Below are 15,601 nucleotides of genomic sequence, written 5' to 3'. Positions count from 1 at the left end.
TAATGATTGATATAATAATGAGTCATGAGTGTAAAGATATGTGTGTGTGCTACATAACGTCATGAACCACAGCATATTTGAATAGAAAACCATCTATGCATAATGGACACCAGCTGCTCATAGCTCTTTGAACAAGCCACGCTTTAGACAACGGGGCACGTGGGAGAAAGTGGAGGATGTGGTTGCTGGGCAATAAGCAACTGAGGTCAGAGTGCGCTCGAGGGGGAATGGCCTGCAGGGGAAGATATTGATTGGTGAGTGGGCATTTTGGATGGAAACGCTTGATTGAGCTATTGGATATAAAGATGGTTGACCCAGATCTGGAGATAAAGTGAGGAAGAGCTGAAGGAGAAATGTGTAGAAATTTAAAGTTGCACTCAAGTTAGAACCATCAGTTCTCCACAATAAAGAGAAAAAGTCGAGTTTGCTCAAGCTTATAAGATCACATGACTCATATAGAGCTAATTTAAAACCTGAAAACCCTTAGTAACAACCTAATGATTTTCCACTTGCTTATTGTTTTTAACAAGTGTAGCATCTTGAACATATACTAAAGTAATCAGCAAAATATTTCTATTTCTCTCTTATCTTATCTCTCTTATAACTGGCGGTTGCTTTTGAAATCAGTCTTGGAGACCTTTAACTGACATTAAGCAAACCTCCCGGCCTGTGTGGACTGACAGGTCTGACCAGTTCTCATGTGACACCACACAAACACTGATACCTCTGCAGCATGTTCATATTTAATCAACTGACAGATCTGTACACAGGGTGTGTTTTGTTCTCGAGAGCAGTTGAAGCTCTTTTCATGGACACCAAACAGTGGCTCTGTAATGTAGCAACACCGCCTGCTGGCTGGCTGGTAAATGTCCCGAAAAAAAGAACTTTCTATTTATTTATTTGTCCATGTTTTTTTGTTTTTCTATCGCATTTTCTTAAAAAAGGTCCTAACAATGAGTAACAAAACCTGATCCTACACGTGTCTATTCTAGAACGAAGGTGTTGTGATCTGCCAGATGCTCTTCAGTGTCCAGTCTGAGCTGTCATCAAAGGTTTGAATCTCCCCTGTGGTTACTCCACCTTGGTAACCCTGAGGTGTTGTGAAGGAGCTGACAGGACACTACAGGTCTGAGTCGTGCTGTTGGAAACTGTGACTTCCTGTTTGTGGCTAAACAGCTATCCTGTTCCTTTTAACTTAGGCTTGAAGCCTCAATGTGACCTACTTTAAAAGTGCTGACTCCTGAAAAGTGAGCAGTTAAGTTTGTTCATCAGCAACAAGCTTACAATGAAATATTAATATTTTGGTCAGCCATGTGTTTTTTAACAAATATATATTTTCGCCATAAAAGTAAGGAACCATACAGATCAGATGTCTTGAATTAATAATCATTCTGGAGCAACATTCTGTTATCATCAATCAAATTAATTCTCAATACCAGCCATTGCCAGTAAATTAAAAATACATTTGACATTGTCAGATTATGGGCCTAAAGCTGCAGGAAGATCTCAAGGACTGAAATAAAAAACAATCTTATTTAATATAGTAAATATGGTATAAATTGCATTGAAATTTGACCAATTTTAGCTGTCATGGTGGTCTTATGTCCCCCTTGTGCTTCTTTGCCCTCACCTGGCAAAGTTTCCATCCCTATTCATCCCTATTAACCCAAGCTATTTTTCAAGAGATTTTCTTTTTCAAACATTCAATTTTCTACCAAAATTATTCAAATATTATTATTATTATTTTACAATTAAGAAAAGAGGGATGAAATTTGCAAAATCTCCTTTTTTTAGTAAATGATATATTTTCATGGGGGTTATTTTCCCACCTTGGGCCCGTTTTTCCTCCAACTGTTTTTCCCTTCACTTCACTAAGTCGTCCTGAGAGGTCAGTAGTCTACATGATAATTTTGAGTCCACAAGGCTTTAAGGTCAGGTAGACACACACACAAACATACAGTATAAATAGATTGTTCTATTCCAGCTACACACTTACAGATCAGCAGTATGGAACACTTCATATTGATCTATGTATGGATTATTGAAGGAAAGCAGAGTGCTCAGAAGAAACTCCCACAAACATAAGAAGGACGTACAAAAAAGTGACCCAGGTTCAAACCAGAGTAGCCTCAAGCTGTACTCGAACTTGCGACCTTCTTGCTGAGAGGCTCCTAAATTCTTTTAGTCTCAATTCTCTAAAAGTGTTCACACAAAACCCAGACAGTCTACAGCCTCATTAAAGAGTCTAGTCATCATGTTGTTTTACTGTCTGTTAGCCCTTGGAGGGGCAGTTAGGATCCCTGATCACACTGTTGTAGTTTGGTGTTTCCTGCTTCTCCTCCTCCTCTTACCGCTGCTGACCATTTACTTCATCTTCCCGTCCTTCTCTTTGACTTGTCCACCCTTCCCCCGTCCTTTGAGACCGCCGGTGTACGTTTAAAACACATAAGAGTCTCACACAGTCTTTTCTTTGCACGCCCACGCGCACAAACACAAAATAGCCTGAGGTCAACCCCCACCCAGAGTAGGAGCCTAAGAGGTCAAAGGACAAAGCACAACCTACAACAGGAATTCTCAATTGCTCCTGTGCGCAGTCCTGCTCACATGTCCTCACCAACACTTAGCACACTGCTAACAAAACTCACTCTTGAGTTTGTTGATGAACAAACATTCAATTACGAGGGATTGATGTCTTTTTTCTCTTAAAACTAAAGTTGGCTTGTGACGTGATAAAACAATTATGATGGTTAAAATGAATAAACGTTTGATTTATATCTTGATGCCCCCTTTTCAGTGTTTTTTTATACTACAGGTGCACCAAAAAAGTCCTCCAAGAGGACCCTTAAAAAAAAGCCAAAGAGGAAGACAGACAGGTGAAAACATGTTGGAAAAGACCATGCCAAAATTAATACGATAGTTTCGTTTGTATTGTGGCTGTAACGATACAAAAGCAGGATGAAAACAACAAGACAATACTTGTCAACATTTAATTTGTGCATCAAGCTCACACCTTCATGATAGAAAGAACAATGAGAAATGTGTATGACTCAGGTTTTAAGCTAAAGGTAAGAAATAAATCTAGTCATTGACGATAAAATGTTGGAGACAGCAGCGTAAAAACTGACTCTATGCAAAAAAAACAATACAGGCATACAGAAGAAACAAAATCATTTTTCCACACAATGAAGGTTATGGTGGGCAGCTTTTTTATTTTAACTAGCCATTTCATACAAGAAAATGTATTTATTTATTAAACTCGATTCACAGTCTTTCCTTGTAAGTACTTCATGTTACAATGTTAGAACACCTGCACACTTGTAGGGAGTTGTAGTCTTTATATGTTTTGGTTATGTTTATTAAGTTGGTGCAAATTTTTTTTTGGTGCGCTTTATAGTCTGGAAATAACTGTATGTTATGTGTCTATTGATGTTGGACTTCATTTAAAAATAAGAAGTGAGCAAATATTTATTTACATTCATAATATGACTTATGAGTCATTTAGATTTTATGATGACTAATTATAGAACACTGATGATTTCACTTAGGTGGATAGTTCTTGGGTAAATCTAGCAAGCTCAATGATGTCATGGAAGACACTGTAGTTTCCCTTCTACCCTCCGTCAAATGTCAAAACAACTTTCTACTTACAACTTACTACAGCTTTCAGAACTTTAAAATGATACCTAAATAATCAAGATGAGGAATAATTGGGAATGATAAAATAAAGGCAAGCTATCTATATTCCCTTTTTTATTCATTGATTATTTACCATTAAATGTATAACAAATTACGTTCACTACATCGGGAAAATTACCATCCGTACGACAGTGGATTTCCAACTGGTGGTCGCGGACATACAACAAGAAAACTGCCTTGATCTTCATGATTCTCAAGTTTCCGTTTGTACCTAAACACACCAGCTGGGACGATGTCACATCCTGGGTCAAACTGTCTGTTTGCCTTGTTACCAAGTAGCTTGTAGCTAGCTAGTTAGCAGGAAATGGGCAGGTTCAACACCCCTGCCATGGAACATCTGGCTGCTAAAAAAGCTTATTGGCAGCCATTGCCTTTTAAAATTCCAATATTAATAAGAATCCTAAACAAATAATACATATCATAAAGTGAATCGAGGTAAGGAAATACACTGTGAATGTTATAGGCAAATTGTTTTGGGGGGGACCTTGGCATGGTGAAGTTTGGGAACCCTTGGACTACATCATAAAAAAGGGCAGTCATGGAAACATGTATTCTTCCATCTGCTTGTTTTCAACGCTGAGATGATTGTGCACCTAAATTTCACTTTAAAAATACTGCTACGTTTCCTATGTCAGTAACAAACTAGTTAATGAAAAGATTTTGGACGATTCAAGTTGAGCCAACCTTTTCATTAGCAACACTCATAAGAGAATTTACGATGGGGACTGATTTAGCCTGGAAATTGACAAAACAGTGCAGTAATAAAAGAAAATTACATAGTGGTCAACTTCAATTACAGCACAGGGATATCTGTAAACCCTTGAATTTTCCACATCATCGCAAAGTAAAGTAAAGTGTCCTTTAAAGAATCAAAATTGTGTGTTTTGATTCTTTAACTATCTAATACAAAGACTCGATTTCCTGAAAACGTAACCTCACTGTGTAAGCAAGACCTGTTATCCCCCTCGTTGGAATGAATGGTGACATAAGTTGGATAAAAAACATTAAAACCCGTTTGTGTTTGTGTGATACGAATGAAAATAATTAAAACCCTCTTAATATTGGGAATCCTATCTCACAATAAAAGTGCATTGAATGCCTTCTATTCATAAGTGTGAGACGACTCATGTCAAGTACTTAGAGTACGAGTTTTCGTGTTAGTACTCACCTCAGAGTCATTTTGTCGCCTCTTCAGCTCATCGCATTTTCGGAGTTTGCAGATCTGTTTCCCCGTCCTTCGATTCAGGCAGTTTGCACAGGTGCCACAGTTCTCCCTGCGGAGGCATGGAGTACAAGCCCCACATTTCTTCCTCCTTTTCTTTTGAAAGTCAACACTAGCATCTAAGGACACTCCAGCTGGAGCCAGAGAAAAAAGTCCTCCTTGCTGGTGTTCGCTCTCAATGTACTTGCTCAGAGGGGAAGTTAGTCTGTGCATTGTGGGTACCGGAGACTCTGCTACGTCTTTGGGAAAGTCAAAAACATCTATGGATGGTGGTCCTGGCCCAGCCCTTAGCATCCCACCTTACTAAAAAGAGGTAGAAAAGGGTGAAAGATTAGAGACGCTGACGGTGACTGTCCATCTCTTAGTCAGAGTCCTTGGATGACTTGAGATTTTAGACTTCTCAAGAGAACTGTATGAGCTTTAGCAAACACGGTAATTCAGGATGAAGCACATTTTCTCAACTACCCTAGTGGTTGTCCACTGTAGATTTGAGTATACGGTTGAACCTGAAGTGTCATGGCAGTTTGTTTTCAGTCCAGGTAGTCGTCGACTCTGCAAAAAGAAAAGGAAAATGTGATTAACTCCTTCATTCTAAATCATTGTTACTCAGCCGCCCTATGTGCCGACGCCACCTTTTCTTTAGCCAACCTCTTTGCAAAGTTCTCCTTGGAAACACCTAAACCATTTAGAAGATGCAAGCAAAAAGGATTTGGGGGTCACAAAGGGCTCATCCTAGAGTTTGATGTTGCAAATCAGAACACTCATTTTTTTAGCCAAGTAGAACCATGACAAACTCATTATATAATGATTATGCTTTAGAAAGAAGATCTTGCCAGTGTCAGTGAGTGAGGCATTGGGTATTCTCTGTGAATTTTGGAATCATTTATCATTATCCTATATTAAGCTTATGTTCATGCTAACTAGTTCTATGTGTACTTACTTTGGTGAATGGTAATTTAATCTCAGGGACAGTTTAGATGAGAAGTGGAGAGAAAGATCTCCTGCCTAGCAGGTTAAGTTATTCCACACCATGTCACACTGGAAAGAAATTAACAATAAAAATGAGTCTAACCCTGCAGGAGAATGAATTCTGCCTCTAGTATTAGTGATGGCACGAACATGTGCACAAGCTGTTTAAATGGCAGAGGCTTCTGTCTGAATCAGTGAAAGGAGAGGGGGGTGATCACTTGATGCCAGGGACCATCATCTTTGTCTGGTGCTCCTCACACACTCCAGCCAACCGTCAATAAAAGTGGATTGTTGTGAGAAAAGTCAGTTCTTTTCAGCATTTGTGTTGCAGGAGAGTAATAGCCTCTTTCACAGAATTGCATCAAAAACAATACATAGATAAAATACATGCTTTAAAAGGTCAAGACAACACAGTGAGAAACATAGCAGCTCCAAGATAATAATCAAAACCTCTGCACAAATAAAAGTGTCTTAAGATGTTTCATGAAGGAGTCAGTAGATCCATCAAACACAGAGGGAGAGGAAGATCGTTCCAAAGCTTAGGAGCAACAGTCTGGGAGGAATTTTCTCAACAAACATCATAGGATATAAATTATAGAAAAAAACGTATTTTAATGTCAACCTTAAGTATATTTTGGAAAAGGTTTTGATTTGTCATTTGTTTTTAACAAAACTTTTACCGAGTATCAATTTTAACACATTTTTAAAACTACAGACTTGTTTAAAGATTATCTATCGTCTTTTGGTGGGAAAAAAATAATTTGACAATGTCAGAAAACTTTTCTTTTTTTTTAAGTTTGAGCTCTTGTTTATGCCTACATAAGCTCATGGATACAATTTAGCCACTGACAAAAGCAAAAAAAACATTTTAACAGCTGGACTTTAAAACTTTAATTTGTTTTTTTAAATGTTTTTTTTTCTTTACAAAATATGTTTTTTCGCTATTTTTTAAAGTCTAACGTTGTTTTCTTTTCTTTTTATATTGATATAAATTAAAACATAATAATACTGCTGGTTTGATAACCACAAATAAGGTAAATAAGTTAAGATATAAGTTGGCATCACTACGATCAGGACCCACGTGGTTCAGCTGCAGCCACCCTCCCGTCCATCAGATAAACACAAACAAAAGTTTAGATTTACACGCACGTACAGCTTCTCTTATCTGCTGACTCTCAAAACACGTCCATTAAGGAGAAGACAGACACACATTGCAGTAGGTGACAAAAGTCGCACTTTCCCTGGTGACAATACGCGCGCACGAGTCAACCTTTCCATCCACGCGTTATCACTCCCTCGCCATAAAACAACTTCAGACTTTATCTTCTCAACTGCTGCAGCTCAACATGTCTCATGCAGAACAAGTGACTTGAAGAGGAACAACGATGAAAAAGGGATGAAAACTCACCTTGACGGTCTTTAACGGTTTTTATTTGTGGGTTAAAAAAAACTCCTGCAGAAGATCCAAATAAATCCAAGAAATGTGACGATGCACTTTTGTCCTAACTTTAGGAGCGGTCCCGACCCCAGATGTGGTGAGGGGAGTGCTGGTGTCATGACTGAGTGAGAGGTGGACACAGAGGGAGGGGTGTGGAGAGAGAGAGAGAGAGAGGGAGAGAGAGGAGAAGAAAGGGTCTTTTTTTTTTAGGGGTTAATGCCATCAGCAAATTATGGAGTGGAGTCCTTCACACTTTAGAGCTGTGGCCCCTGAACACTGGTTTGGCAAGATGCAAACATTCACTGGAATGTTATGTAATACTTGATATTACATATACTTATTAGTCACAAGATCAAAATATTTTTCGGCCCCCAACTCATTGCTAGTTGTGGTGGTGTTCAGGAATCTGGATCCACAAACCATTTGAAGGATTATTCACTCTCTCTCTACCTTCGGTCCCATTGGGCTCATTGCCATCAGTTGTATTTAAAATGCTTGAACATGATGAATAATTGTACACAGAGGGCAATAGTATGGGATAAAAAAATATATATTTATGTTGTGGCATCTGAAGTTTAAAATGACACATTTTTCAGTTTAAATTGCCTTATAGACAAATCTCAAAAACAAAATATCCTCAAAGTACAGTCCCGCTTCCCATTATACACCAAGTCCATTTCATTAGTATTGTCACGAGCGATGGGTTGATGAGGCTTCATGATCTCTTTTTTTTGAGAGATTGTCCTCCCGTAAACTTTGAAAGAATCTTAATCTACACAGCACTACTCACCCTGAGACTCTGAGATAGGGTCCTGGTGAAGCTTCATGAAGCAGTGACATGCTGTTTAGAGGTCAATAGGTGGCGCCATCAGTCTAAAGATTATGTGATGTTTCATTAGACCAGTTGTTGTGCAGAGACCGCCATCTAGTGAAAATAATGAGACTGCTTCATCAGCCCGTCATTATTTATTGGTCCTCATGATCCAGCATCAGTTGTTTGATGCTCTATCATGATGCATTGTCTTAATTTTGAAAGACCCCTAGGTGGAACTCTCAGTTTAAAATGATGCCTGGTTTCATTGAGTTTGTAGATCAGTCAGTGCCATCTGGTGGTCTTTGAAGCTTCATCAACCCATTACTAGTTGTATGTAATTCATCAACATTTTCCCACTATCGATGGTCGCCTTATCTCAGCGTCTCAGGGTAAGTAGTGATGTGTAGAAGCTTCGTTATGCTTCTTTCAGAGTCTATCAGATGGCACTTTCTGCTTTTTAATCTATTGTTCCATCATTATTTTTAAACTGAGGGTGACACCTACTGACACCGTTTCATGAAGCTTCGATGTACATTAAGTTTTTGAAACCTTCAGTACACTTCAGTTTTGTTAGGTGTATGCTTTAAGAATTTAAATCCAGGGTTGATCATAAAATGAGTCATTTATCAACACGTCACATCTTTATTCATACATGAACACTCCATTGGAGGCTGCTTAAAGACAAAAACAAACAGCAAATATACAGTACTTTTCCACATTCGACCCAACAGCTGCTGTGGCAACCACAGGAGTTCGGAATATGACGGTGGGAAGGTTCCAGCACACGATACTTGACATGAATGCATCATTATCAACTCACCGTTTCTGTTGCCATGGCGATATTTGCATTGAAGGAAGGATGTTTTTTTTAAATACCACATAATCTCAGTCTTCATCATGGTTCAGTGGAAAAACATTCAACTCAAATTATCCATCAGAGAACAGTAACCTTATAAAAATTATTTGTGACAAAAATGTGACGAATAAACATTTTTTGATTTCAAAAGCATTGAAATTTAATGTAGGTTTCAGTGTGAGTGAAATAATGAAGGATGTGCTAAACAAATGTGACACAATTATGAGAGGAATCCTAAAATAGAGGGGTTAAAAATAGCACTTGAAAGATACGGACGAACATGAGTAACATAATAAAAGGGACGAACACACAATGATAAAATGATAGACTTATTCTCTGTGCTCCTCTTCATAGACCTCAAATATTTTCATCTGTTACTAATACATTTTTGATAGTTGCTGCAGAAACCTTTTATAGGTCAATTTGATGAAGGATAGCTTTGGTAGCCACACCTTCAGAGACCCTGGGATGACTTGCTAACTAGTGTTGGGTCCATCAACCATCCAAGCCACGTGGTCAGTTCAATCGCAGGGAGATCCAGACTTATAAATAAGGAATGTACCAAGTTCCTTTCACATCCACACAACACAGCCATGGTCTGATCGGCACCAGCTTTCACCTCGCTGCATTTTCATGTCCGCACCTGGAACTTGCCAGCTTTGGTCATGTACTTGATGCCTTTGAAAGGTTTGTACTTCTCACCGTACATGTCCAAACGGTTCACCTTCAGTCCTGCAACACAAAGAAAAAAATCATTAACAATGACTTGCAAGTTTATAATGCTCATCATGGTGGTCTTACCATTAGCAAAATGTCTCATTTAATGCCCATTTAATTTTTACTTTGATTGGACCAAATAAATAACCCTTTAAATGCATGTGTGCATGTGTTTAAAATCAATTATTCAGGTGTGTTGTTCTCAGTATTATCTTGATCCTTAAAGTATATACTTTTTTGAGTATTGTTTTGATTGTTTAAGCGCTTTGTGACCCTGGTCTGGAAAAGCGCTATATAAATAAATATTACTTACTTACTTACAAAACTGGATGCAGTGAACCATTGTAATTGTTAACCATTGGCGTCATCTAGTGGAGAATACGTTGTCATTACATTACAGCCGAAAACAAACTGTTGGACCAAAGGGGATTTAAACGAGCAGAAAACTACTGACCAGACTTGAGAAAGAAAATACGATAAAAACACAATAATATTCAGTGTTTTATCACTTAATGTGGGAAAGAAAGACTCAAATGTAAATATAACATAATGGGGTTTGAAAATACTGTATACCATTGTGGATATATAAATTAAACAATTAACTTTATTTAGAAAGCCGAAAATACTAATTGAATAATATGGAAATTTAACCCAGACAAAAACAAACATCAAAGTATATTTTTAATATAAAGCCAAGTATATTTTTTATATTAACGGAAAGTATATTTTTTACATCAACATCAAATATATATCTTTATGTCTGGTTGTGTTAAACTTCTACCTGCACGTCTGTGCGTGCGCATTTTTGTCACTCAGTCCGACCAATCGCGGAGCTTGCAGCGTGTATTACAAGCTCCACACAGAGAAGAGCAGGTAGTAACGTGCACTGCAAAGCTGCTGCAGCCTTCTCTGCTGTTAGCGTCAGATCGGGTGATCGAGAGGTAAAAAAAAAAACGAAAGAATTGGCCAGGTTTCCCCTGATGGTGAGCTAATAACCAGCTTTGGAGCTGGAGCTGGAGCTGAAGAACCTCCTTCTTCTACTGGTCTTGTAGGAGGCTCCACCTTATTGCCCATACACACACACCCAAACTGTGCAAATAAGTGTGTGATCCGGCATTCATAGTCATGTTTGTTTTCTTGTAAATATTAACATCTTTAAAATCCGCAGATGGTAAATCTAGTAAATATCAGGCTTTAAATACAGGAAAAACAACAAAGAAACTTTGGCGGAATATACATTAGTCAGTACATGAACTCCCTCCTAAATCTTAGCCATCAATTAAAATTTGAAGGTGTTTTGAGTATTTATTTCCCATGGTTGCCTTTAATGTGAATTCAATTGGTTTAAAGCCAAAATGGTTTCTGCATGACGTTTGTCTTTCCTTCCACAGTATAAACACAAAGAGAAGAGGATTGACTGGTATGGTTTGGTTTGAGTGTGGAGGTCAATATAGAACTTCGTCCCAGAGTAAATGTCATCTGAAATGTCAACCTTTCCTCAAAAAAATGGCCCATCAACGAGTAAGTGGAGCCGTCTACTACACACCTGAGATGGCCATCTGCTGGATCTTGAACTGAATGTTGATTGAGGGGTTCTCGTCGGGCTTGGACGCACCAGCCTGCAGACTCATGGTGCCTTTCAGGCTAGGAAGCTTCTGTGGGTTGATCTTCCCGACATCCCATGACAACAACTAGAAAGGTATGACAAGAATTAATCAAGTAAGAGAAACATCTTGAGCTACACACACACCTTGGTGACCGGGTCGAATGTGTAGGTTCCCTGGGAGGGGTTCAGGTTGGCGTTGAGGACCCCTCTGGGCAGCTGGCTGCTGACCAGAACCGACTCTACTGCCTTGCCCATGGTTTGTTTCGGACCCAGAGTCAAATCAAACCGGCCCTGGGAGCTTCCCTCTCGGAAGGTGATGTTGTGTTTGACATATACAGGGATTGCAACTAAACTAGAGAGCAACAAAAAGAAAACACCTTCAAGCAACCATACTACTCATGCATGCATCGTAATGTCAGAACTTGTACTTTTGAGAGCTGACGTGATAGGAGAGTAGACGGAAGTTTCCATCCGGAGGGATAAAGGACAGAATCCTCTCAGCTTCCCAGCGCTTGAACCGAACACACGGGTGGAAGCTGACATCATCTAGTAACCTAGGATTCTACAGGACGCAGGAAGAAAAAAAAGGATCGATCAGGAAGGTCAACGGAGTATGTTGAAAACTGCACTACTATATGCTAAATATTCTCAAAGCATACAATGAATGTAAACGACAATAGATTCAATCGAAAGCCTACCATGAATGATAGCGTGAGATCGGGCATGCCAGTCAGTTTCACACAGGCATCAATGACTCCCTGGATTTCTGCTGTGATCGTGGATCCTTGAGGAACAAACAACATATACAGTTTAATTATAAAGAGTGTCATTTAAAAAAATATATATAAATGCCGCGTCACACCTGATTTGTCAATGATGGCATCAATCTCCTCTACCACGTCGAAATAGGCCTCATTGTTTGTGTATTTGACGCCTGTCCTGCGCCATGGTACCACTGACAGCTGACCTGTTGGGAGCTGCTCGCCAACGTTGGTGCTTCCTGGGAATTAATATTTAAGTTATGCAACCTTAAAAGTAGACCCCCATAATAGAAATAAAAAAAAGATAATGATTGAATACCATAATATCAGAGAATCAAGTCAGATCAGTAACAAGACTAAACATGTTTCACCTGCTCTTTGGACACAACACAGCCCTATTCATTCACGCCTTGTATCAAGTTGCGTCTCCAGTGACAACACTAGATCTGATTTCAATATGGCCGATTCTCAACTATGCATCAGAGAAGAAGTTCTTGTTCGAGTCCCTTAAAAATAAGTGTGTTTTTGTTTTCATGATCTGTATGTATGCGTTTGTTAATCAGGCCTTTACAGCAACACTAGGATCATTTCAGTTCAACATGTTTTAGTACATTGCTTAAAACAACTTGCATATCTTCATGGGATCTGATGTATCCTGAAGTCTAAAGCAACAATTTGTAAGCCTGTAAAAAAAACAATCTATCAGCCAATGGAATTGAAAAGTCCATGAGTCCATATCCAAAGCCTTGTTAGTGATGTGTTGACTATGGATAGGAAACCAGAGTTGATGTATTTTAAAGGGCTACGGAAAAATGGAAAAATAAAAGTAATGCAGGGCTGGAATATCTATACAGGAGGTTCTGGGGTCAACTAACAGAACAAACACTGGTGAAGACATATGCCATGTGTGTAGTCCAACTTCTTGACAGGCAGGAGAATGTTGAGTCTGCTTGTTAAAATATAAAAGGACACAAGAAAAAATGCAATCCAAGTAATGCTTAATCTACGGTTAAGGGTGTTTCCCATTCTAAATAATTTTCCTCTGCCATTTATTTTATGTTTTCTTTTGTTCAGTTACAAGCACAGTGTCCATTTTAAATCCAGCAAAACACTAGAGCTCAACTCAAGAAACCCTGTCTGTATTGATCCTGCTGTGTCAGCTACTCTCTCTAGATCATGCAGGAAGGAAAACAATGGTCTTCTATGGTTTTTATCACTACATCGGCACACAATAAATACTTTTATAGTGTCGTTTTATTGAGAGTTGTAACCCCACCCTATCCTATTAATCAATCCTCACATGGAACTTTCTAAATGTACCAGCCTTTTCAATCTCATACTATTTTTTTTTTTTTTTTTTTTCAGAGACAGACTAGTGATGAAGACACAATAACTGCCGCCTCCTCTAGTTCAGCGTTCGCGCAGTGTCACCCTAATTAAGACAAACTACAACTCAAATCACATTGAAAATGAAAGTAATGATTATGTTAAATTTTGATAATGTTTTTACTTTGTAGGTCAATTTGATTTTTTACTATTTAATATAATATTAAATATTTTGGTGAAAAAGGAATGTTTTTTCCATCTCAATATCCAAGGGGTGTGTTGAAATTGTATATATTATGGTGCGCACCTGTGATTGTGTTGACCATGGTTCGGAGGATGGTGGGCGGCTTAATCAGCTCTTTGAGGATGTTCGACTCTGTTGCGAGCGGAAAGCCGTTATCCAACATCTCCTCCAGCAGTTCATAGACCACAACCACATTGTCCTTGATGGCAGCCTCTGTGCATACACCGAAATAGTCCTGAAAAGAGATTTTTTTTATTTATTTTTAAACGGTAATGTGAAAAAACAATATCGTTAGAAACAAAGAGTTCATGCATCTATACCTGGAAAGTATCAACGACCCTGTGCAGAAACTCAATGACAAAAAGTGGCGGGACTTCACTCTGGATGACGGCCACGAAAAAGATGCGATGTCGGAGGACGTTGATAAGGTAGTGGTGTGGCGTGGAGATCACCGGCGGCACATTTTCTGGCTCCGTCGCGCGCTCCTGGGCCTCAAAGAAGTAGTCGCACACGGACCGGCTCACCACACTTTTCCAGTGTTTCTCCAGGAAGATATCCCCGGATGCATTTACAAGGAAAAGACTGTGGATCATTTTGGCTGGAGGGAGAGTAAAAGAAGAGTTTTATAATGTAAGTAAGTAAAGGTTATTTGTAAAGCATCTTTCTAGACCAGGGTCAAAAAGCGCTTTAACAATCACAAACAATACACAGTTAAAATATATACTTTAAAAGGCCAAGACACAAGGTGACTGACCATGAATTGCTCTGAAAGTAGGGCTTGAGTATCAAATGATAAAAACCCTACTGAATATTCGAATATATGAATTAGTATCGATAAATAAAGTGAGTTTCTCATCAAACTTAAGCCTGTATGTGGCTCGTAGGAAACCACATTCCAGGCGACCCTCACATGACTCACTTTTCAGAGAGCAATTTAAACACGATTAGTAGAGAATTAAAAACGTAGATATCCAGCATTTGGCCACATCATTCTGTAGGGATCTTTTCTTAATATCCACTATTCTATACATGTAATCCGACATTTAAAATAAGAGCAGCAGGGGCAGCAGCTAGCTTAAGCGGTTGACACATGACACCGCAGAATTCATAAATTATGCGACACTAGTTGGTATTGAATAGTGCCAGTAACACAATACCTCATCGGGGAAAAACAGAATAGTGCTTCGTTTCAGTGTTGAAGGAAGAACAAAATGAAGCTAGCTAAGAGGCCTGTCTCCATCAGTCCTTCCTGCTTTGGTCCCATGACAGCAGCACCAGCCCCATCCCCCGGCCACAAAACAACAAGTTAAACAATAAAATCAATTATTAAAGTAATATTTTAGTCCACCGTTACTGTATTATTCTACAACGACAACCCTTACCGAAGACAAGTACGTGTAGATGTCTCGCCTTCCGCAGTATTTTTCAATGAAAAACTGGTGCAGCCGTCTTCGCTTCCCGTTAGGCGGATCAGTTGTAGGAGAAGAGCGTGAAGGTGCCAGGAACCAATCAGAGGGAGAGGAGTTCCAGAAGTCCCTCCCTTTATCCAAGATGATAGGTCGTTTCGGCGGACCTTGGCTTAAGATAGGGCGCTGTGATTGGACCATGATCATGAGTGCGTCGGTAAACACAAGCAACACGGGCAGGTGATTGGTCAGAATCTCAGGCCGGTCTGACATTTTGTTTCTTGGTGTCAGATTTCATCTTGTGTGAGCTTTTCATTCAGGTAATGTTTGATGAGAAAGGATAAGACTACTAACTTGTGAACCTGTAATGAACATTACTATAAAATACTTGTTTGAGCTTATTTTATTAGTAGTATTGATAAAAATCATGTTTGGGGGAAAGGCATTGGTAGAGAATATACACAACTATTACTTTTATATCCAAATATTAAAATAAATGTATCCTAGTGGTTTAAAAGAGTTAGACCCCGACTTGTGATCTGGTTC

At 39.0% G+C, this 15,601-nt stretch overlaps 1 protein-coding gene across 2 annotated transcripts; it reads right to left on the bottom strand.

Moving 5' to 3' along the window:
• Positions 1 to 8,742: 8,742 nt before the first annotated feature.
• ap3m2 (adaptor related protein complex 3 subunit mu 2) lies at positions 8,743 to 15,125 on the bottom strand. 2 transcript variants are annotated; one of them, XM_087796799.1, is made up of 9 exons: positions 15,032 to 15,125; positions 13,970 to 14,247; positions 13,713 to 13,884; positions 12,181 to 12,318; positions 12,017 to 12,102; positions 11,747 to 11,880; positions 11,463 to 11,670; positions 11,259 to 11,403; positions 8,743 to 9,727 (listed from the first exon to the last, which is right to left on the bottom strand). In XM_087796799.1, exons 2-9 carry the CDS (start codon positions 14,240 to 14,242, stop codon positions 9,627 to 9,629), a joined length of 1,257 nt encoding a protein of 418 aa, XP_087652925.1. In that variant the 5' UTR covers positions 14,243 to 14,247; positions 15,032 to 15,125; the 3' UTR covers positions 8,743 to 9,626. The 2 variants fall into 2 exon arrangements, with proteins under 2 accessions (XP_087652925.1, XP_087652934.1); XM_087796808.1 differs by lacking the exon at positions 15,032 to 15,125 and adding an exon at positions 14,807 to 14,828.
• Between the last annotated feature and the right edge of the window lie 476 nt (positions 15,126 to 15,601).

The sequence above is a fragment of the Callionymus lyra genome, chromosome 1, assembly GCF_982586985.1.
Source record: "Callionymus lyra chromosome 1, fCalLyr1.hap1.1, whole genome shotgun sequence".
Classification (NCBI taxonomy): Eukaryota; Metazoa; Chordata; class Actinopteri; order Syngnathiformes; family Callionymidae; genus Callionymus; species Callionymus lyra.
Note: the sequence above shows the minus strand (reverse complement) of the source record. Positions and strands in the feature narration are given on the sequence as shown.

Bases quoted from the DNA above. Each gene is read 5' to 3' on its own strand.
- ap3m2 (XM_087796799.1), bottom strand. From the start codon at position 14,242: ATGATCCACAGTCTTTTCCTTGTAAATGCATCCGGGGATATCTTCCTG. The intron at 12,319-13,712 runs GTGCGCACCATA...ATTAATTCCCAG, and splicing joins CATGGTCAACACAATCACAG to GAAGCACCAACGTTGGCGAG. The intron at 11,881-12,016 runs GTAGGCTTTCGA...TGCGTCCTGTAG, and splicing joins ATCTCACGCTATCATTCATG to AATCCTAGGTTACTAGATGA.